Below are 24,311 nucleotides of genomic sequence, written 5' to 3' on the forward strand. Positions count from 1 at the left end.
GTCCTCTGACTTGCTGTAATCCCACCCCATACCATAACGCTGCCGTCCTCGAACTGATCTTCTTCCATATGAACAATGATTGACGTAACGTTTACCTCGTCGTCGGTACACTCGTATCCGTCCATCGCTGTGGCTGAGGTGAAAACGAGACTCGTGTAACAAAACATGTTTCGTTGTTCAGGAATGAAGATTTATTTCATCAGTACAAGATAGTTCTACTGCTGGCTCTGGCTCTCGGGACGTTTTTCACTGTGTTGCTGGTGAGGTTGCTCGTCTCGGGCTGTCTGCCGTCTATCTCAAACACCTCCACTTTTAAGGGGTATCTGGGTTGACGTGGTAGCCCAGAGTTTGCATCGTGGTGTACGTCAGCAGTTCTTATTCCTGCTGTGTAAGGGATATTTAAATCCAGGCTATCTGATATGTAATGACCAAATGTTGACACCACGTGCTCTGGCTTGGACAGCGAAACATTATAGGGTATCCTATCAGCATAATGTTTCTGCCTTCGCTTTAATTTCTTTAAATGCCTATGCACTAATGTGAAAGCCTTGTGTTGTTGCTGCAATGCTATCCCATGCTGCTCTTCACCCGCATACTTTCTTCTAGGATGTAATAGGTTACCTATTGGTAACACAACATCCCTATTGTATAACAGGAAGTAAGGAGAGCATTTCGAAGATTCACTTATATTGAATCGAACTGCAGCTAATGCTTGGTTCAAATAGAGATCCCAGGTCGTGAGATCGTCTTTTAACTTCTTTGACAGAACATCATAATGGGTTCTGTGAAATCTTTCCACCCTAGCATTTCCTTGTGGTCGGTAGTAAGACGTAGTGATATGATCTATGTTGAGTGTTTCTAATGTCTCTCTCATTTCTCTGTTTACATTTTCTGTGCCATTGTCAGTGACAATTTTTAAGGGTCATCCAAATCTTGGGAAGATCTCTTCAATTAAAAGATGAGCTACATTTTCCGCACTTTTGTCTGGCACCGCTAATGCTTCTGGCCATCCACTGTAATGGTCTACAAAACTGATGATATATTTGTTCCCTGACAGAGATCTAGGGTAAGGCCCTGACAGATCTAATCCTATTTTTGCAAATGGATATGGGGGAATGTCTGTTTCTTGGATAGGCGTTTTCTGTTTCCTCATGACTCTCTTGACAAGGGACACATTGGTTGATGTGCTCATAGAGATGTTTGTACATCTTAGGCCAGTAATATTTCTGTTTGATAGAATCAAATGTCTTATCTATGCCCATGTGTCCATTGTCATCATGATACTGTTTAACGACTAAGCTCTGAAGTTGTTTTGGTACCCACAGGCGTATTATGGGATCGTCGTTAGGGTCAGATTTGAAGTACACTATATCTTCTATGATAATCATCCTGTTTTGCTCTACTTTGCCTGCCTGTCCTGTTTTCATGGCTCTCTTTGCTTCCATAATTTTGACATTATTTGATTGTTCAGTCACCATGTCGGATCAAGACATGCCCACTTTGGCTTTTTCAGGGGATTCCTGTTCTGTAACTTCACAACTAGCAAATATCTTCGGGTCAAACTTATTTGAATTCAGAGCATTAATCTGCAAAGTATTCTCACTGATGTCAACTCCATCTTCTTGAATTAGGTCAATGTCAGTAACTGTCATGTTTTCACTCCTAGACTTGTCACTCAAGACAGTAGGTCAGCACAAGTATTCTCAGTACCTGCGATATACTCTATGTTATAATTGTAACCACTAATGCCTATTGCCCACATTTGAATCTTTCTGTTCTGCATTGGTGATTCTAACAAGCATTTAAGGGGTTTGTGGTCGGTCCGAATCACAAAATCTGCATTGTGTAAGTAGTGATCTAATTTCTGTAATGCATAATGGATAGCGTAAGCTTCTTTCTCAATTGTAGACCATCTAACCTGAGAACCACTCAATTTACTTGATAGGAAATAGATCCGTTTTTCACTACGAATACCTGGGAGAAATTCTGTCCCATCTTCACATGCCTGAGTTAGACATGCACCTACACATATGTCACTAGCGTCCGTATACAACACATATGGTTTGTTGGTGTCTGGATATGCTAAGAGTGGAACAACAGTTAGGCTGCTCTTCAGAAAGTCAAACGCTTCTTAGGATTCTGTGGACCATTTGAACGTAGCATACTTCTTTGTCAAGGTTATTATGGGTTCAGCTACTTTTGAGAAATTAAGTATGAACCTTCTGTAATAGCTACACATTCCCAAAAAACTTCTGACCTCCCTAACTGATGAAGGAGGGGGCATTGATCTTATGGCTTCTACTTTTCCCATATCTAGTTTCACTCCCTCCTTGTTGACAATAAAACAAAGTAATTTGTTTCTTCTTTTAGAAAACTGCATTTACTCAATTTCAACTTAAGACTGTGTTCTCTCAATTTGTCTAGTACTATTCCAATGTGTTTCATGTGCTCTTCTTTGGTTGATGAGAATATGAGAATGTCATCAAGATATGCAATAGCAAAAGCTTCACAGTCTTGAAGTACAATATTCATGAGCTCCATGAATATAGAAGGTGCATTACTCAAACCAAATGGCATAACTGAGAATTCAAACAGCCCTCGGTGACATGAGAATGCTGTCTTTTCACTATCATTTTCATCCATAAGGACTTGCCAGTATCCTGATTTCAAATCAAAGGAGCTGAAGTAGGATGCATTACCTAATGATGATAAAATATCATCAATTACTGGCAGAGGATGTGATATTTGTTTTGTGACTTTGTTTAATTGTCTAAAATCAACACAAAAACGTTTTGATCCATCCTATTTGTCAACAACTACAATAGGAAAACTCCATGGTGATCTAGATCTCTTGATAACCCCTGCAGCCAACATGTCCTCTACTGCCTTGTCAACAATCTTCCTCTTGTTTAAGGGTGACCTATAAGCTTTTAGTTTGATTGGGGCGTGATCACCCGTGTCAAGTTTCTAACTGTGTCTGTATGACTCAAGTCCATGTCAGTTTTTTTGCGAACAGGTCTCTATGGTTATAGAGTAACTTGGTAATGGCCTCCCTGTGCTCCACAGGCACATCAATATCTGCCTCACTTATTCTGTTATCTCTTTCTGTCATTTTTGAGTTCATCCTATCTGTCATGTCTTTTAACAGTACTGCACTAGCCTCAGGCATGGGTTCTATCTTCCCTAGGATGCATCCTTTCCTGAGTCGGAATGTTTTATTTGTATTATTGACTAACATGACTGGTATTTCACCTTGCTTGTTCAACCTGGCCAGTGAGTTTCCTACCATCAATCCTGGTTCTGAATTTATGTAATTTCCCTCTTCACCATGGATCTCATACAACGTTGTCGTGTCAAAATACGACTTTTTCTTTGTTTTAACCTTTATCTCATTAACTGTTTGGGGCTTAATGATTGACCTGTTAGTTAGTCTGAGGATTGATGCTATTTGTATGTCTTCTTCTAAAGGAACATAAGCATCACCTACTTTCAATCTTCCTAGATCACTCCATTGTCAGTCAACCAGTCTCGTCCAAGAATTATATTCCTGTTGATACCACTAACAATATAAAACTTATGCTTCATGAGCTGTTTCCGTACCCTAAATGGTATTGTTGTACATCCTTCGACAGCCACTGGACTTCCATTGACTGTTTGTAGAAATGTTTTCTGAAGTTAACTTTGAAACACCTCTTAAATTTTCATATACTCTTGGGTGAATTAAAGATACTTGTGCTCCTGAATCATCCAATGCCCTATACCTACGTCTTACTACTGATACAACACATGAGTTTGGGTTTCCCTCCAAATTGATTGTAAATAATTCCCCTTTTTGATTCGTCTCCGCCTGTGTTCCCCCAGGTAGAGACCTATCTAGTTTAAAGGATGGCAACGGTCTCCCCGTCCTTGATTCCTATGGTGATTAAACTCCGGGCATTGGTATTTATAATGACCTGTCCTGTTGCAATACCAGCATAACCCTTTATCTTGTCATAAACACCAAATGGTGTTTCTGTTGACGCTAAATTGTTTGCAACATCACGTTGACTCGAATGTGCTTCAAGCTTACCAATGGCTCGCAGACGCTCATTTTCGGACAGGCGTGGCATTTCGTAATGTTGAATAATTGTGTAATTTTGTTGTTTTTCTGAGTGGTTGTTGTTAGCACGATGCCAAACAATGCATATGGAATCCCGTTAACGCACATGTTTTTATACCCATTCTTGGGTAGTGAAATGCATGGGTCTTGCATCAAAGTCAACTTTTGCAAGGAATGCATGCTTTTCTGTAGCAGTTTCGTTTTTGTGCCTTGATTCCATACATGTACTACAATATTGAAAACCAAACTTTACTTGTTTGAAAAATATACTTAAATATTGGTGTCACAGGAACTTTTGGTGTTGAGTATATATATATATATATATATATATATATAGTGAAACGAAGCAAATATCCGCAAACTAAAGTGACATAAGAACAGGTAAGCTTTGTCTTGCAAGCGTTAAAACTACATCCGTCATGCCACGCTTTATAATTCATGATACAACAGATCCAGAAGGCCACCGGCATGTGTGCATGGGAAGTGACCTACTTATAGGCTATAAACATATCATCATAACATCATGCGACACTCTTGTCATTTAGTAATCGTGATCGTAATAGAAATTTGGGTATTTAGAAAGTTTGTAAATGTGAATTAAAGTACCATAGTTATTGTTGTTTGTAATTGTTGTTTTAAACAAAATTAAAACTTGGTAAATGATTTCGTGTTCTTTGCCTGCCTATTGCACTGATAGCTAGCTGAGCAGGAGATCAGCTCGATCACTCAACTGAATGAACATAGTTACTCCATAACTGCATCAACTATGTGATTCCAGATTCAATTGAACTATTTGCCACATCATTCAACCAGCATTCCCCATAATAACGAAATCATGTGTGCAACCTAACACATCAGAGTTAAATAAAAGCATAAACCGTCTATAATTGTTTTGATGCTCACAATAATTCATATACATGTATGTCAATATGCTTTATTCAATTATGTCAGTGAAGGATCAAATCTGTGGCTTACTTAGAGCAAACAGCGCATGTTAACTCCCAGTGATTCTTGTACGGTGGACATGGCAGGGAACCACAAACACCTTCAACAAGATACAATAGTTGCCCGTGCTTGTTTTAATGGCCACCGCGAACCTTCTCTGCATCTCCATCAACACATAGATACTCACTAGCAGCATAATTGTAATGGCCACCCATCAGGTACCCTGTGTACTCGACACGCCATCCAGGGAAGCAGGACATCTTGGCAGGCACCATGATGACGCATGTCTTGCTTCTACTTCTACACACGGCACAGGGAACGTCATGGTCGTTGAGGTTTTTGAAACTGGTGTGTTTATTGGTTTCATATTCAGTACCATAGATGGCACCATCAGACTGAAATCCAGGGGTGTAGTTTCCATATTCAGTATTCTCAGGCAGACACAGTATATTAGCTGGTCCAGCCTTATAACTGAAGTAGGTTCCTCCAGCTATTCCTGTGATAATGATACAGTTAGCTTAGTCAAAACAATCATCACTTACATGTTCTGGTTACTTAGATACAGAATCTGGCTTAAACCCATGGGTGCTCAAAGGACATAAGTCAATCCTCTTGACCCCTTGAACTTTTCACCATTTTGGATACTGTTTACTGTTTACAGAATGACGTTTCGCGTGGTCATGAGACGCCTATTACGTCACATATATTGCACGCACACCTGCGACAGATGCATCCCTGAATTACGCATACATTTTACCGTAACAAGAGAATTGTGGTCAGTTTTAGTAGTAAAGCTGCACAACACAGTTTTAGTTTATTTTTTCAAATACAATGTTTATCTCATCCCGGGATGTGGTGAGAATTGTTATTTTAACTATGATAAAATTATCCATTTCCAACAATGACTCTCGACGATATAGACAGACCTTTGACAGTATTTTGATGTCCCCCCTTTGCATTTACCTGAGAGAATAATATGTGATAACTAGATGTATTTTAATTTTTCGAAATATTGATGAGAACTTGTAAATCTTGTATGTGTGCATAACCTGAACTTCTAAAAAAAACCCGGAATTCGGCTGCGTCCCGTACGCCTGGTATACATAGTAGACATATCTTATTTAGCAAGGACCTTGTCAAAAGATAATCAATGTAAATACAGGTACATTGTACATTACATACACGGTTAATTATGGTTGGCATTTGTGGTTAGGCAGATATAATGAATATTATAATCTTAATCTTATTAAGGTATATATCCCTTACATTTAAAACGCACCGTTATCATAAACATTTTGCAAATATCCATCCATCCATCTGTCCATCTTTTCGTTTGTTCATACATCCATCCATCGAGCCATCCATTAGACAAACTATGTATGCATAGCTCAATATAGAGTGTGATTAGGCAATCTTTGTACGCACCGGTTACTACACAATGTGATGAGAAAATGTGTATCTGCATATGTGTGCACTAAATAACATGACTAGACTAGTAGCATGTGTATTATATATGTATGCATTGCAAGGGTGAGGAAATATCAAATTTGTGAACTTGTCCCTGGACAACTAGACAGTAAGAAACACTTGTCCGGAGATAAAGTTTACCTGTCCTGCTTATTGATGATAATGGTGTTTTAGCACAAAATACAAGATGTTAAATGTATGTCAATTGCAAGGGCAAAATCAAATGAAAACAATAAGTTTTGATAAGGAAGTACGAACTGCCATGACTTCTTACAACAGGTTGTGCAATATGGCAACATGGTTGTCTGATCAACCAGTCAGAAAGTGGAGGTAAACATTACACTGACAAAATTTGAATTGGTAATACATTCTGTTGAATCTGAAGGGTGACACAATGCGTGGTTCCCAACACAATTTGACAAGATCGTATACATATGCCTATGCGTAGCTTACTACACAATGGGACAAAGTAATATATGTATGCATAACTCATGAGTGCATTGATCACCGCAAAATATAGCAAGACAATCGTGGCATGCATAGCTCACTTCACAATGTGACTAGACAATATCTGCATGCATAGCTCACTTCACAATGTGACTAGACAATATCTGCATGCATAGCTCATTTCACAATGTGACTAGATAATATCTGCATGCAAAGATCATTCATAGATCATTTCACAATCTGACTAGATAATATCTGCATGCATAGCTCATTTCACAGTGTGACTAGACAATAGCTGTATGCATAGCTCACTTCACAATGTGACTAAACAATATCTGCACGCATAGCTCACTTCACAATGTGAATAGACAATATCTGCATGCATAGCTTACTTCACAACGTGACTAGATAATATATGCATGCATAGCTCACTTCACAATGTGACTAGATAATATCTTCATGCATAGCTCACTTCACAGTGTGATTAGATAATATCTGCTTGCATAGCTCACTTCACAATGGGATTAGATAATAAGTGCATGCATAGCTCACTTCACAATGGGACTAGGTAATATCTTCATGCATAGCTCACTTCACAATGTGACTAGATAATATCTGCATGCATAGTTCACTCCGTAATCTCACTAGGCACTATATGTATTGATTAGATACCACTGAAAAACTAGCTCCGTTCACAATGTGACTAGACAGTATATGCATGCATGGCTTACTTCACAATGGGATAAGACAATATCTGCATGCATAGCTCACTTCACAATGTGACTAGACAAAATCTGCATGCATAGCTCACTTCACAATGTTACTAGATAATATCTGCATGCATAGCTCACTTCACAATGGGATTAGATACTATCTGCATGCATAGCTCACTTCACTATGTGACTAGACAATATCTGCATGCATAGATCACTTCACAATGTGACTAGACAATATCTGCATGCATAGATCACTTCACTATGTGACTAGACAATATCTGCATGCATAGATCACTTCACAGTGTGACTAGACAATAGCTGTATGCATAGCTCCTTTACAATGTGACTAGATAATATCTGCATGCATACCTCACTTCACAGTGTGACTAGACAATAGCTGTATGCATAGCTCACTTCACAATGTGACTAGATAATATCTGCATGCATAGCTCACTTCACAATGTGACTAGACAATATCTGCATGCATAGCTTACTTCCCAACGTGACTAGATAATATATGCATGCATAGCTCACTTCACAATTTGACTAGACAATATCTGCATGCATAGCTCACTTCACAGTGTGACTAGACAATATTTGCATGCATAGCTTACTTCACAATGTGACTAGATAATATTTGCATGCATAGCTCACTTCACAATGTGACTAGATGATATCTGCATGCATAGCTCACTTCACAATGTGACTAGACAATATCTGCATGCATAGCTTACTTCCCAACGTGACTAGGTAATATATGCATGCATAGCTCACTTCACAATTTGACTAGACAATATCTGCATGCATAGCTCACTTCACAATGTGAATAGACAATATTTGCATGCATAGCTTACTTCCCAATGTGACTAGATAATATCTGCATGCATAGCTCACTTCACAATGTGACTAGATGATATCTGCATGCATAGCTCACTTCACAATGTGACTAGATAATATCTGCATGCATAGCTCACTTCACAGCGTGACCAGATAATATCTGCATGCATAGCTCACTTCACAATTTGACTAGACAATATCTGCATGCATAGCTCACTTAACAATGTGACTAGTTAATATATGCATGCAAAGCTCACTTCACAATGTGACTAGACAATATACGCACGTATAGCTCACTTCACAATGTGACTAGACAATATCTGCATGCACAGCTTACTTCACAATGTGACTAGATAATATATGCATGCATAGCTCACTTCACAATGTGACTAGACAATATCTGCATGCATAGTTCACTCCGTAATCTCACTAGGCACTATATGTATTAATTAGATACAACTAAAAATCTAGCTCCGTTCACAGTTTGACTGTATATCAAAGAAAGAAATGGTTTGAATACAGGATATCAGGTTTATCTCACCTTTATACACAAGTTCCGTTTTAGACGGACATTCTGTTTTACCCCATCGCGTGTAGATAGCACCACCAGTACCCTTACCTGTAACACAAAAATATTGGTATTTCAATATATATGCATACATGTCTGTATAATTGTCGTGTGAATCGTGGATAATTGTTGTGGACATTTACTTTGTTTGGGAAAAATCTACAAATGTACTGACAAACTGTGTCATAAACCTTGATTCACTCCACCTGGGCGGACCCTGCTACCTGGGGACACAATTTCAATAATATATTTACAAAACTAATACTAAAGAGACACTCATATTCTGTGATATACCCTAATGTAATGTTTTAACGGATATTGATATGAAATACATGAGTATTTCGTTGATTAGATGACATGATTACTTGTACAAAGAACATTATTTTCATAAACACTGATGCACTTTCACATTTCCTCTTTCATTTTTAGCACTTGCAAACACAACCCAGAGATAAAACATTCCTCGATATTAGCCTTTCCCCTGGTTTTCATGATAAAGTAATGAACCCCTTTGCCTATGACAGAATAACGACGTGAACAAACACATGGTAAAAGTCTGGCTGAGGGCGTCACCTGCCCGGTAGGCTGTACAAGAGTGTGTCCTCAGCTTGAATGTGTTCAACTTACACGTTTCCGTCATTTGGCAGTCATCATCCCTTTATGTGCAGCCTCAGCCTTTTAAGTTGATGAAAAAATGGACATTCATCAACAAATAGAATTTTGTTTAATCCAAAGATATAGAAACAAGGAGGTCAACGGAGGAAAAAATCTGTCTTACCAGAATTCGACGTATTCTGTTCCGTCTTAAGCATCTGCCGCAATTCATCGAGAAACGTCTGAGTGGCAATGCATGGTGTTGAGGTTGGCAGAACCCGCGAAGTGGTCTTGCGAATTGTCACGCATACAAAGAGCAATATGATCATCAATTCTTTCACCATCATCTTGACTGTAGTCAATCTATAGCGTCATGATAAGTCAGTATTTATATGTATATAAATATGTCCAGTTCACGCTAGCTCGTAGGAATAAACAGTGTCACCTGCAATAAGGTAAATACAGCTTAACTGAAACGGACACCTAGTCCGGAGTTTCAGAGATCAGTACAAATACAAATAATGAATGTTGCAGCTCGGAGCTCTTTAATTTCCAGCTGCACAGTTGTTGCCAGTGTGTGTCTAGCACTACACATCCTGCAGCAGATGTTGGATTCCGAATGAGATGCAACATATATAGAATTTTAAACGAGCTCCCATGTAATACACGTACATGTTATGAAACGAGTGAGATACCACAACTATTCACGAGTTTCATAAAATTAGTTTTACACGGGAGCGAGTTGAGTATTTTATTTATTACTTGCCATTCATATCATTTTCAGAATTATACTGTTGAGTGTGAATAGGCTGACACCCTGACGATCCATGGCATAATCTAATTCAGTTTGACTGAATAATACTTCAAACACGTCAAAAGTTGAAACGTATGAATTTAATACCATGCAACGGTCCACCTTTGGAATTCAGGCGTCCGTTCCACCAAATTATCGTAGCGCTAAGGTTATCGGAACTCACATACTTTAAAATAGATTAACGACTGTCGCTACAGTACGATCGCCTTGTGGAACGGCGCCTTGCACCTCAAATTTTACAATTACGTCGCACTACCCGATGACGTTATTTGTGGAATTTTGTTGCAAGTTCCATCGGCGAAACAATGCCATGTGACGTCAGCCTAGCAACAAGGTTGTTTGGGTCATCGAGTGTGCATAAGCTCCTCTCAGTGATCTATCATCTCCACACGCAATGTCGTTGAATAAGCAAAGGGATGTTGAGAGCTTTCAATATTTGTTCGTGAAACTTGTTTCGAGAGTACATAAGCACGCGTTTTGGAATTACACAATGCGTAATACAGCTGCATGTTTATTAAACGGGTGATCTCTTCACGGGCAGGTAATAAGGTCTGTTATTACACCCGCAGTGTACATACTGGTGGTGAGAAACTAAAATTTGTGCCTCTACATGCATATATGGTTATTAACTGACAAGTTGTAATGTTTCCGGCTGTGCCCCGAGTGTTGAAGTAGTTTAAATCTCTAGGATGTGTCATATCCAATGTTTTTCAGCAGGTTGTGTTTCTTTGTAACGGCCCTGTATGTCAATGAAGTGAGTGAGTGATTTGGGTTTAACGCCACTTTTAACAGTATTCCAGTCATATCGCGGCGTGTCAACTTTATGTGGGAGGAAAGCCCGAAGTGATGCAGGTCTCAGACGTTTACCACTTCGGTGAAACCCACGAGCACGGGTATGGTGCTGACAAACATTAAATTATAATCGGGGCGAACCGGGATTCCCACCCACAATCATAGGTTTCTGGCGTGCCCAAGGGACGCAACTCTGCACATCGAATCGCGGCGCTTCAGACGACTGGGCCACCCGTGCCCCCTAAATGAAGTGTGTGTGTGTGTGTGTGTGTGTGTGTGTGTGTGTGTGTGTGTGTGTGTGTGTGTGTGTGTGTGTGTGTGTGTGTGTGTGTGTCTGTGTGTGTGTCTATGTGTGTGTCTGTGTCTGCTTGTACTTGTCCGGACTGATGCTTATTTTATAATGTTAACCCTACTGAGATGCCACGCCGCAGTTTAACAGAATACCCCTCTCAGAAACAGTATATTGACTGCGAGCCGACCAGCCCTTGTTTTAGCCCTTTATTGCCGAGCGCCAGGCAGGGTAACACGAAGTACCATCTTCTAACGTCGTTGTTCTTGCTCAGTAAAATTCGTTCTGGTCAGTTGAAACTAAATCTGGTTTGGCTCATTCTTGATTGGCGCTATTTTTTCCTTTTTATCATAGATTAAACACACAAGTTATATATATTGGGTTCTGACCATCTGATTCTGAAGTTTAATATTAACGAATTTCTTTTCCTGGAAACATGCAAATCTACACCAGCAAATCTATTCATAATCAAGTTTCAGATAACAGAGAAATTGTCACAAATTGAAAACTGATCTAGATTAGTCAAATTCTATGACACCTGTAAAAGTGAAACTGATGAAGAAACTCTAGATATATATAAAGAAATGGAAACGCCAATACTGACAATTTATGTCGAGTAAAATTCGGGAAAAATGCAGTTGAAATGGAATAAATATCCAGAGCCATAAGGTCAGTGAAACATAATCAAACTCTGGGGTTAGGCGGATTTTCAATAGAGTTCTTTGTGGCGTTTGTAAGGTAATTGGATTTTTTTATATATTAAACAATCATTTAACAACAATCAACTGACCCTGACTATGAAAATGGGTATTATTACCTGTATACCTACATCGGGAAAAGACACAAGACTACTAAAACACTGTCGCCCCATCACGTTAGTAAATAGAAACTGAACATGTATATCAATAGGCATATGCTCTGGATACAGCTATTCATGAAAACCAAACTGGATTCATTCCATGTAGACTTATTTGTGAAAACATGAAGCTCTTGTTCGAAAATAAGACACAATATACGAAAGGGTTGTTAATGTTGATTGATTCTGAGAAAGCTTCCGATGCTTTATCTGAACAATATATAAACTGAGTTGTTAGAGAAAATGGATATAAATTCTTTGTTTCCCGTCAGCACGTGAAGAAGTTTTGGCTTGATCTGAGCTTGTTTATTCAACGACAATTTGATATCAATGTTATTTCCACTGACTTTGCTAACTTACTGGGAACTACAGTGACTATAATTTCTTGAATAATATTATCTTATCAGCAGAGAGAGATATCTATGTCTCTTGTATGAACAACAATACACATGTCTTCTAAGTAATGCCTATCAGACAAGACAATCTAATGTATCCGTTGATACATTTTGCAGAAAAATTTAAGGTGAGACTGCACGCAAAGAAATAGATATGGTAAATGACGAATGTGTAAACACATTCCTGTTGTGATAAAGATTACACATGACACAAATTCAATGTGCCAGGTCCTATTTACCAAAGAATTGAGTGAGTGGGTATGGTTATACGCCGATTTTAGCAATATTCTACCAATAACACGACATGGGGACACAGGAAATGGGTTTCACACATTGTAACCATGTGGAGAATCGATGAGAACACTTTAACCATTAGGCTACGCTACCGGATCGTTCCCATAATGAAAATGGGACATGTTAAGATTATGTTTGGAAATAAGAAAGACGCCTGATTCTGTTGTTCATTTTGAATTTCAATATTTGCATAGCTTAAACCACTTGGCTACCTCATCGTACCTCAACAAATGAGTACCCACTATATTACCAAGGTCTTTGCGTCAGTGTGTACTGATATTTCCCTCTAAACCCCATGGGGAGTACACAGACCAGGCTGTCTCATGATCAGCAGCTAGAAGGTGTACCATCACATTACCCCCTCCAACTGAGTACCCATTCCCTGTTTGGTGACCAAGGGTATATTTCGGACAAGGTCTCTTGCCTTAGAAGACACCACGTGTTATCTGTTTCTAAGTGTAAGACAGGACAGGAGCCCTATTTATAGTTGCACATATATGAGTAACGTGCAGCACTACGACTTCTCCTGTGACAGACAATATAGTTGCACAAAGATAATAGAATTACAATAAGATCTCTCTTTTGAGGCAGTAGTTACTGTCAAATCTCTCCTGTAAACAAGCGCAGCCAGTGGCACAATAAGCAGGTTTTCGTTTACACTGCAACATACTATATATCTATTGTATACATTACTTGTATCAATGTTCTATGACCTGCACATAAACTGGCAGCATGGACACGTGTACGGATGCGGATCTAAACAGATATTAAAGAGAAGGAAGGTTTCAAATTACAATGTTGAAATCGGCTATCCTTTCGAGACCAACCATATAGCTCTAGCGTAGTTTCTCGCTCTGCAGCACAGTCAGGTCAGGTGTCATCAGATACCCCTAAATGATGTATCACGTACAGTGTAATGTTCCTGGTATGCCCAGTTATTTGTCAGCGGTTTTATGGCTACAAAAGCAAAAGATACGCAGTGTGATCCACATTATAGAATTCACTGGATAAATCTTGGATAATGATTTGTTATCATTTGTTGGTCGACATGAATTTCTATCTCTTCGAGGGCTGCTGAAGATATCTCGTTTGCATGGTCTCATTCAAGTTAACAATTCAACAAAGACACCCGTGTGACCCAACTGATTCCTAGTGCCATACAGATAAGTCGATCTAATGCAACGGCAATTGTTGACGTATTGAAGGCAACATTCTTGACGATGCTTAGATGCTTTCCCATGTTACTGACGTCACACGTGTCAGGGTTATGTATGTTTTACATGTTTTCTGAAATATTTTATATAATGGCTTCAATTGACTTAGTTCTTCAAAATAACATATAGAAAACAATCATGTTTTATGTGAAGAAATATCTGACTTATCTTTCCTTGATTATAGTTTGTTTGTTTTTAATATTGGTAAGCAGTCCATATAACCACTTGAGAATCATGCATGAACCAAAAGCACTGAACGTCTGCATGATTCCCAGTAACGTGGTCTAGCTTCAGTTGCTCGTTTTAATTTTAATTAACTAATCTATTGAAAATACATTTGTTTTAATTTTGATCTGGTTTGTTTTAAACCCCAAAACTGTGATATTTACCTTGCTGTTTTACTGTCCATTGCCGACAGGTGTTATATAATAACTAACTTGTTCTCATAGCGTTATGGCTGCAATATTGCCGATGCGATATAAAATTGTAATCAATTACTCTTAGTAATCTTAAAAAATTAGTCTAACATTTGAAATGATCAGATGGTAGGGTGCCCTCATAAAGACACATGGTGAAGGCCTATCGCTGATGACTGATACGTGGCGATAAATATCTTCGGCATATATTGATATATTTACGATCTCGAATGCAGAAAGGGGCCACAGCACCCATCAGGGGACTTTCTTGTTACACATGACATATTGTGTGAATTGCGTCAAGGGTTCCCACACAGTATTTCAGTGATATTGTGCCGTGCCAGCTGTACAATGTATATGAGGGGTGCCCTGAGTGATGGAGGACACATCTGGCACTCGATCCATGAACGGCCAAGGGGTCACTCGACCATACATATACCCTCTATGTTGCTAAGCACGACCAAAAGTAGGAACTAACGTATGACAGATCAGTGTGAAGGAACTCACCTTTGGACAGAGCCTTAGATGGCGAAGAAGAACATGTTGTTGATGGGTTAAAGTACTGCTACATACATTTGAGGAAAACAAAGCATATGCACGTAGTAATGACAGTGTATATAAATATATATATAATTTCCAAACAATTTCAACTTACCTGAAGACTGAGAAGCAACAGGATGGCGGCTGTCAACGTTGATATTCCTATCCCCACCATTGTTGGTAATGACAACTCAACTAAGTCTCATGTCATATTTATTTGTTTTCCTCCAGGATCTAACACTTTCGTCTTGGTGCTTACCGCCGCCATAGAGCTGTAATATTGCTGAATGCGGCTTTAAACAACAAACCTACCAACCAATCATGGTGCTGCCATCATGATTGTTTCACACACACACAAAATCATCAGTTGTAATCATATCCTTCAACATACATGCAACAGCAGTTCACACATACGAGTTTACACGTCCAGCTATCTGGCATACAAGTTGATGTGAAGTATCCCAACCGTGCTCTCGTGTGGCGTCGTGGTAATATGTGTCGTGTTTCATCGATCAATGCCGCCTGGTGCAGAATTTAAGGTAGATATGATAGAGTCATGCTCGTTTCAAATTTACACATGACTTCTTGATTTCTCTGGTTCATGATGCAGATGTTGACTATCGCCATACGCGATCTACGTAACACACTCCATGTTGATGATTCAAACTGATAAGTAAGTGATTTTGCTGCACGTGTGATATCTGCTGAAACGAAACACGGGGACTATTATAGGAGTTGTGTGTCACCTGGTACTGCGTTGTAGGGTTACAGCTGAATGATATACACGTTTCACAGAGAGATATTCAGCATTGTTTATACTGAGTAAACTGTAACTGTATTACCTTCACTTTGTCCATTTGATTTGGCTTTGTTCCATTTCGTGTAGCAGCGATAAGGAATGATTACCATTATGGCAGTGATATTTTAAATCAACAGTGTAAATATTCCTTGTACACACATGTTGAAAGTGTTATAAATAACCACATGAATGTGCACATTAAGAACATTGTCAGCGGATTGGGACAGAATCCGTTAACATGAACCAAACATTGTATGTTAGTAAAGAAAGGAAAACGTGATGGTTTCATTATAATTACAAAGTATGTTTGTTTGTTTGTTGTTTAACGCCGCAATCTTCAATATTCCAGCTACATGATGGTGGTCTGTAAATAATCGAGTCTGAACCAGACGATATAGTTATTGACTCCATGAGCTTCGGTCTATGCAATTGGGATCGATGTCAGTGAGCCTGACAACCTGATCCTGTTAGTCACCTCTTACGACAACCATAGTCACCTTTTATGGCAAACATGGTTTTCTGCAGACATGTTCTACCCCGGATCGTCACGGGTCAAATAGTATGTAGTATTATAACAATAGTCATCATAACTTCAATGCCCAGTTTACTTTAGTATTATGCAAAACGTTCATACATTCAAAGTAGCGAAATCCATTCCCCATGGGGTGAAGATACAGGATATTAATTCCGAACGTCACACGTGTGTCGTAGAGGTTGACCTCGTTTTATTTGTTTGATCGGATAACCGCGACTTCTGTCACAACAGAACTTCTTTTTTTCATTCACAAAAAAAAATCACGAGAAGTCATTCTTTTTCACAAAACTTTACGAGACAGAACCGAAGAAATCTCACAAAAACGAGACATTTACAAAACTTTTTTAAACCAAACCGGATAGTCACACGTATCAAATTCGCTTTGAAGTTTATCTAGTTATGAATAAGGTTACTACAGAAATTACATCGAGGTTTTATCAATTTGCAATGTAAGAATACCGACAGATCAGGGTCATGCACCGGACCAATTTCACGACTTTCAAGTTGATTTAACATAAGCACAGACTGAATGCACAGTCGGGATCCGGGCGGTGCGAGTGATCGACTTTTGGTCCGAGATTCAAAGTGCAGCGCTGTTTGACTTTTTAAGTTAACTTACATTTGTCGTGCGTGCTAACAACAACGCAGCATGAATGACCACAAGCTGCAGAAATTGTTAAGTAAAGGTTTGAGCTTGGCGTACCAGGTTTCAACACACAACAACAGAAACATTTGTGTTAATGTGTATGCATAAAAATGTGAACAATGCCCTTGTTTAGGCATATTTTAATATTCATGCGCAACAAGATTTGCTCGGTAAGTCAGATACCACAGAAAATCTACTATCTAACGAGAATGAGTGCAGTAGTTGCTATATATGTAATTGTTTAATGTTCAACTATTTCTGTATCGTGACACATTCATATATACATGGCAAGTGTTTACAACTTCCTATGCATGATATTAGTGAATTAGTAGAAACAAAATTCCCATAATAATATTTTCCGACGCTTGAGGTCAATGGTAATATTTGTGAATAGAATATTACTTTCGAATTTAAGGATGATCAGATGTCAAAGTAAATCATCTTATCTTAAGACCTACTGGCTTTCCGTTGCTGGAGAATGAATGCCTTGCCTACATGTGTGACCACCAGATGTGGAAATAACAAGTTGATTGGGTCTTCCCAGTACTTAAAGTACGTTTTGTCAACGGTGTAAACATTAGATGTAAGAAGAAAAAAAACATAAGGAGAGTAAATAAACTCCAGTCGTTAAAATATATGCTTACTGATAGTAATTGTTTGGGGTGCAAGCATGTTGTGATCCTTTTTAGCCCGCTTAGTTCAGTTGATGACGTCACCTCCGGAACGAAGCTAGAATGGAGTTGTGATACTCTGGATAACCGAGGATAATCAGATGCAGACTTATTCTTATAGACTGGTTGGATCCATCTCCCTGACACATGGGTCTGGTCAGAAGTGACACCGAACTACTTTACAATCTTCTTTCTTTGTAGAATAGTTTCCTTACAGGCGCATTGTGTCCAGACCTAGAAATACCCTAAATCGTGGTATCCACTGATTGGTCTTGAATTCACAGTTCTCATCCCCATATGTTGAATGTTGTTAGACGTCGTGGAGTTCAACTTGAACATTTCTAAAAATTGTGAGTAAGTGAAAGTTGACGTAACTGACACTTTTCCATCTATAGAGGACCGCCTCCGCGGTCTAGTGGTAGAGTGTCCGCCCGGAGAGCGGAAGGTCCGGGGTTCGAAAGTTGCCTTAATCAGCGCTATTCAATCTATATAACCGTGTTGACATTAAGCAATCGGTTCGCATGTGTGAATGTAGCATAGATACTCGTCTGGTATGGGACTAGTAGAGAAACTTGTATACATTTCAATTATATCAGCCCAGTTGCTTTGGAGGAGAAATCAGAATAAGAAACGTTCACAGAATATGTGCTTGATAAATACGTTTGAAGTCTACACATGATACCTATGATGCTTTATTCCATGTTTATACCAGGGCGGGCTGGTCAGATTATGAATGGATTTTCAATGGGTGCGTGTCTTTATTTGTCAACTTATAAGCGAAATTCATCTTTTGTTATCAAGTGAAATTAATATATATATATATATATATATATATATATATATATATACTAACATACTGATGTCAACCTAACATATATATGAACAGCTAAATATATCTGCCCTTACCGCCACATACCTCGGCACGCTTACTCTTTTCCAGGGGCGTCATCGAACACAGTGGTGTGGTTTGTTTCTTAACTCATAGACACGAAAGTACTGATTTACGTTCAAATTAAAATAGAACGTTTCCGTTACAATTTAAGGAAAACGGATACCCTTACATGCACACTGACCACGACACCACGTGGCTCTTAATGAGGCTGTACTGAAAGTTTAGTATATTTTGACCTATACACGCATGCACACGACGTGTTACTGAAGACCCATCATGCATATTTCCATATGCAGGTATGTGAACACAACGTCAAAAGAGGAAAATGAAAAGTCAATCACACTTTTGTGGTTTTAAATTTCAGAGGTTAGAACAGTGCTAGCCTCAAAACACCATCGATATCTTTAATAGTGTCATCTTACTAATCTGTTTGCTGACTCCTCAAGCCAAACCGAACAGCCAAAACTGTACATGATGACAAAACTACACGACTTGTCCCGTCTTCCAACAGTGTTAATTTCATTGTATGTTCTTTACAATGTGTGTTCGTTATTGGCGTAGGTGGCGTAGGTGTCGGGGAATTAACAGTGTCTGAAAGTGTACTGTACTGGCATGAAAAAAATCTTATTTCATAATTGCAGGTGATTGAATATAGAGGAGGGTTAGAAGATTCAGTATCATGTATCGAGGTGGTGAACCATACTCCGACAACAAAGAGGTGTTTTTGAGCGTGACGAATTGCCTCCCCACGAGTTCCCCATGTTACTAAGAGCACCTCCAAATATCTCGTTGTGCATGAAGTGGGCTTTGCTGCACGCAGATATATGAACTAATAATTAGACGGGGATATTAATGTACTCCATTGGAGTAAGTGACACTGTTTCATTGGAAAAAGAGCCTTTTATGATCCATCATTAATGAAATGGTGAGTGAGTGAGTTGGTTTTAACACCGCTTTTACAATTATTCCAGTTATATCACGGCGTTTCAGTTTAATGTGGGAGGAAAGCCCGAAGTGATGCAGGTCTCAGACGTTTCCCACTTCGGTGAAACCCACGAGCACGGGTATGGTGCTGACAAACCTAGAAACATAATCGGGTCGAATCGGGATTCGAACCCACAATCAAAGGTTTCTAGGAACGTAACTCTGCGCAGCGAATCGCGGCGCCTTAGTCGCGTACGACTGGGTCACCCGTGCCCCCACTAATATGACTTATATTTATAGTAATTTTCGGGTTATAATACTAATATAACCTGCAAGTTTTGTTACATATATTGATCGTTAGTATTTGCTGACATACGGTATGTAACATCACTTGTGTTTATCGTGTCTACGTTTATTAACTCCGCTTGTTGAAGACATCTATTCTCCTCTTTGTATCTCTCAAACTGTATAGATGTGTGAATGAGTAATTGAATGAATTGTGTTTAACGCCGCTTTAAACAATATTCAAGTTATATCAATCTGTGTAATTTTGGAATGTCCAAAGTAATGCAGATCTAGATGTTTACCACAAATGTGTAACACGAGCACCGGAATGGTTCTGAGAAACGTAGAAAGGCGGAGAAGCTGGATTCGAACCTACTATCATATATTTCTGGCATACCCAAGGGTAGGAAATTGCCGCGCCTGGTCAAGCTGGAAATAATTTTTGAATTGACATCTTTAACAGCAGAAGGGAGGCAACACTGGTAAATATCTATACACGTGAATGGGCGCAAATGGAACATTTAGATCCATAATTCTAATTAATTAGATGTACTTCTATGTATGTAATATGCAATGACAGTTTTTTTGCCAAACAATTAACTCTCAATTACATATTCGCATTCTCCCCCATCTTCGAACGATTGCAATGACTTCTTGTCTCTGAACATGTTTCTATGTTTTATGTTATTAGAAGTAGTGTTGAGCATTTGTGATGCACTGTGCTATTTCTGGACAATCCGGATGATTTCGGAAAGCGTGATAGTGATGACGTATGCGGTGGGATGACCTTTGTGGTTACGTTCTTAAATGTGTTGGTGATAAAGCTTTAATCAAAATAACTGGGTGGGTGGGGAGGTGACACAAGGATGGAATATTACTGAATTAACATGAAATAACAAGCACTCATTCAGTAAATGACCTTATCGGCATCACTTACTGTAAATGTATAACATGTGTATGTTGACACCCTGTAGGTTCTGGCTTGTCGCAACACCTCAAACGATCAAGCCTAACATGATATTGGCGAGGGGCGCATTTGTTTGTGGACTGATTAAAGCATGTGTCGAATACCTCGGGACTTCATTAAGACGATCGAACTTTGAAACGCCAATAAAATACACAACGCAAATGCATGTTTGACATTGATTCACTTGTGCAGACGTTGGACTTGTTTATACAACTGAACATGTTACTTAATTTCAACTGCATGTTGATTAAAAAGACACAATGATATTTATATTGATATTATTTGCAATTAGTTTGTGACATGTGATGTGTCACGAGTGATAGCTGCCCATGTGTAGAGGTGACCGTGCTGCTTCTTCCACGTCGTGACGTAGCGGTGTGAATCTGTCTTATGCGCTAGACGTTTTACGTAATCCACCGGATCTGGGCAGGCCACGTGTTGTCCCGTGCGTGGATAACGGTTCCACAGTCTTGTAGTGAGCGAGTGAGTATGGTTTTACGCCGGTTTTAGCAATATTCCAGCAATATCACGGCGGGGGACACCAGAAATGGGCTTCACACTTTGTACCCATGTCGGGAATCGAACCCTGGTCTTCGGCGTGACGAGCGAACGCTTTAACCACTAGTCTACCCGGCCGCCCCCACAATCATGTAAAGGTGCTTGGTGCTACGTGGAAAAAAACTGGCAACAGCTGAAGATGATTCTCCTGTTTGCAGTCGGCCGATGGCCTTGTTGCCTTGGGGCTTCCGACAGTCGTGTCATGTTTTCGCTGTTCACTTGCTGTGATGGCATGCAAATGAAAATCCAGCGTTTTCTATAGTGATGTTGCACGTGCATGTCATATTGGTGTGTTTCGGAGCCAGGCTCTCACATGCTTTTTTGTTTTTGCGATTTGTCCATCTTTTCACCAAATTTCTGCAGTAACTCATTCTTTTCACACAAATCAATGCCAATCCATCCAATCATATATTATATTATTTTACTACTTTTGCGTTTCTTTTTTTATGCAGATTATATAATCAGTTAGGCATTGTGTACATTCTTCCACTTTATATTTGTATCTGTTAAAAGTGTTTGATATGTTTGGAGTTTATAATTATTTAGATCTAAGTCTTGTTGTTAATATAACTAACTGGTATGGACAATGTGTTTTTTATCCGATTATCAGTTTCACCGATGATCCTCACCAATTAACAATTAGTTATAGTTCAGTATATGCTTATACGAGTACACATATATATTTCATTGTGTAATTCCCGCACAGCCGTCACGTCAACACCGCGCTTCAATGTGAATACGGACAACAGCCGTTCCACAGCCTAAATGGGTTACCGTGTAGTACTGATTTTACGGTGCTTTTAACGATGTTACAACATCATGTCGACGGAAATAGTGTGTGCCTTCAGGCTATCGAACTTGGGTCTTCACCTTGATTGCCAAAGCTTTGAGCCTTCAGCCTACCCAACCGCTCCAAGTCTGAATATAATCACTGATTTGAATCTTGAATCTAATAAGGGTTTCTGTCGGCTGGAAAAAATTGCCTTGAGAATGACCACATACAATATACACACAAAGTCATCCACTGAATCTGTAGTGGGGCTAACACAACTTCTCGTGAACAGCACCTTCTCCTTAGGTAGTTGTTTCAGTGGCGCGCGTGTCGAGTTGCAGATTGGAATGTGTAGCACGTGCAATAGCTGAGAAATGTTGCATGTAAAACATGAGCTGAACTTGACCACGTGGCAGTGGCAGTACAGATATATTGCCTTTATTATTCAATAAGTATCATTGATTAGTGTTCGTGTTTTCCTTCATTTAACATATCTATTCACAAGGAGTGAACGGGATGGGGGGACAAGTTGTTCCAACTAAGATTGCACCTTCTCCTCGGGTCGTCATCTTGAGGGCCAACGCTTTGAGCCTTCAGCCTACCCAACCGCTCCAAGTGTGAACATAATCACTGATTTGAATCTGTACTAATTTGTACTAATAAGGGTTTCCATCGGCTGGAAGACAATGCCTTGAGAATGACTTCATACAATATACAGACACAGCAGTACTGTACTGAATCTGGAGTGGGCTTACACAACTTCTCGTGAATAGCACCTTCTCCTTGCAACATACGTGTTTCAGTGGGGCGCGTGAGGTGTTGCAGACTGGAAGGTGTTGCACGTGCAATGGCTGAGAAATCTTGCATGTGAAACACGAGCTGAACCTGACCACGTGGCAGTGTCTGTCACACAAGTACAGATATATTGCCTTTATTATTCAATAAGTATTAATTGATTCGTGTTCGTGTTATCGTTAATAAGTAGTTGTTGTAATTATGATTTTTTTTTCTTTTTCGGTGGATTCGCCTCCTTACATTTGTACAACGAAAAAACACCATTTATGTTGTCTCAAAATTGCAACTGAAAACAACAAAATATTAAATAAAGCGGTGTAAAATCTACTCACTCGTTCCTTGATAAAAAACCACCACAGACAACGCGAGAGAGCCATGGGTATGATTCAAATGGGAGCCACCCATGCCCACATTGCTGGAACTTTTGATTGCTCCTGTGTTGCTGTAAATAACCTAATGCAACGTCACAGGCAGACCGTAACAGGCAGGTCAAGATTAGACAGGCCCAGGTTAACTACGCCCAATGATGACCAATACTTGCGTTCTTTGTATCTCCGGAATCGATTCCTGACAGTGACGTCATTAGCGACAAATGTCTAAGGGCATACGATTAGTCGACAGACAATATCCAGGCGACTCGGAGCTTAAGGAATTAGGGCTTACAGGACTAATAGGTGATAAATTAGGATCAGCACAACATCGTCGCCTGATTTGATATGGGCCCGGACTGCACGTCGTTGGCAGCGACGTGACTGGCAGAGGGTCGTCTTCTCTGTCCAGAGCTGATTAAAGACAACGTGTTTACCGCCGAAGGTGAGAAGGAATGGCGGCATGCTGAGTTCAGGAGGTCGTGCCATATGGTGGAGGGGGTTTTGATGTTGGGAGGAAACCTCTGGTCATCGTTACCGGACAGTTGAGATTTCAGCGTTAAATGGATGACATTCTTCGACCGATTGTCCTACTATTTCTACAACTGTTGCCACGTGGTGTCCTTCATCAGCATGACAACGGCAACGACCACATCCTCCAGCCAACCAAACGAGAACTGTCCCAGACCCACATAAGATAACTAACTATCTGTGTGTTGAAGACATTTTGCGTGTCTTGTAGCAGGGGTGGTTACCACACGCTATCAATGTGACGTGTCATTGGAATTTTAGATGTGTGTACCCTTTTGTCCAATT

General features: G+C 39.5%; 1 protein-coding gene across 1 annotated transcript; it reads right to left on the reverse strand.

The window, feature by feature from the left end:
* Nucleotides 1-4,558: 4,558 nt before the first annotated feature.
* Nucleotides 4,559-10,020, reverse strand: LOC124152580 (short-chain collagen C4-like). The gene is made up of 3 exons (XM_048395438.1): nt 9,858-10,020; nt 9,053-9,130; nt 4,559-5,540 (listed from the first exon to the last, which is right to left on the reverse strand). Exons 1-3 carry the CDS (start codon nt 10,018-10,020, stop codon nt 5,179-5,181), a joined length of 603 nt encoding a protein of 200 aa, XP_048251395.1. The 3' UTR covers nt 4,559-5,178.
* Between the last annotated feature and the right edge of the window lie 14,291 nt (nt 10,021-24,311).

This window comes from Haliotis rufescens, unplaced genomic scaffold, assembly GCF_023055435.1.
Source record: "Haliotis rufescens isolate VD_foot unplaced genomic scaffold, xgHalRufe1.0.p SCAF_14, whole genome shotgun sequence".
Taxonomy (NCBI): domain Eukaryota; kingdom Metazoa; phylum Mollusca; class Gastropoda; order Lepetellida; family Haliotidae; genus Haliotis; species Haliotis rufescens.

Bases quoted from the DNA above. Each gene is read 5' to 3' on its own strand.
- LOC124152580 (XM_048395438.1), bottom strand. From the start codon at position 10,020: ATGATGGTGAAAGAATTGATGATCATATTGCTCTTTGTATGCGTGACA. The intron at 9,131-9,857 runs GTAAGACAGATT...TTTGTGTTACAG, and splicing joins ACAGAATACGTCGAATTCTG to GTAAGGGTACTGGTGGTGCT. The intron at 5,541-9,052 runs GTGAGATAAACC...TCATTATCACAG, and splicing joins AACGGAACTTGTGTATAAAG to GAATAGCTGGAGGAACCTAC.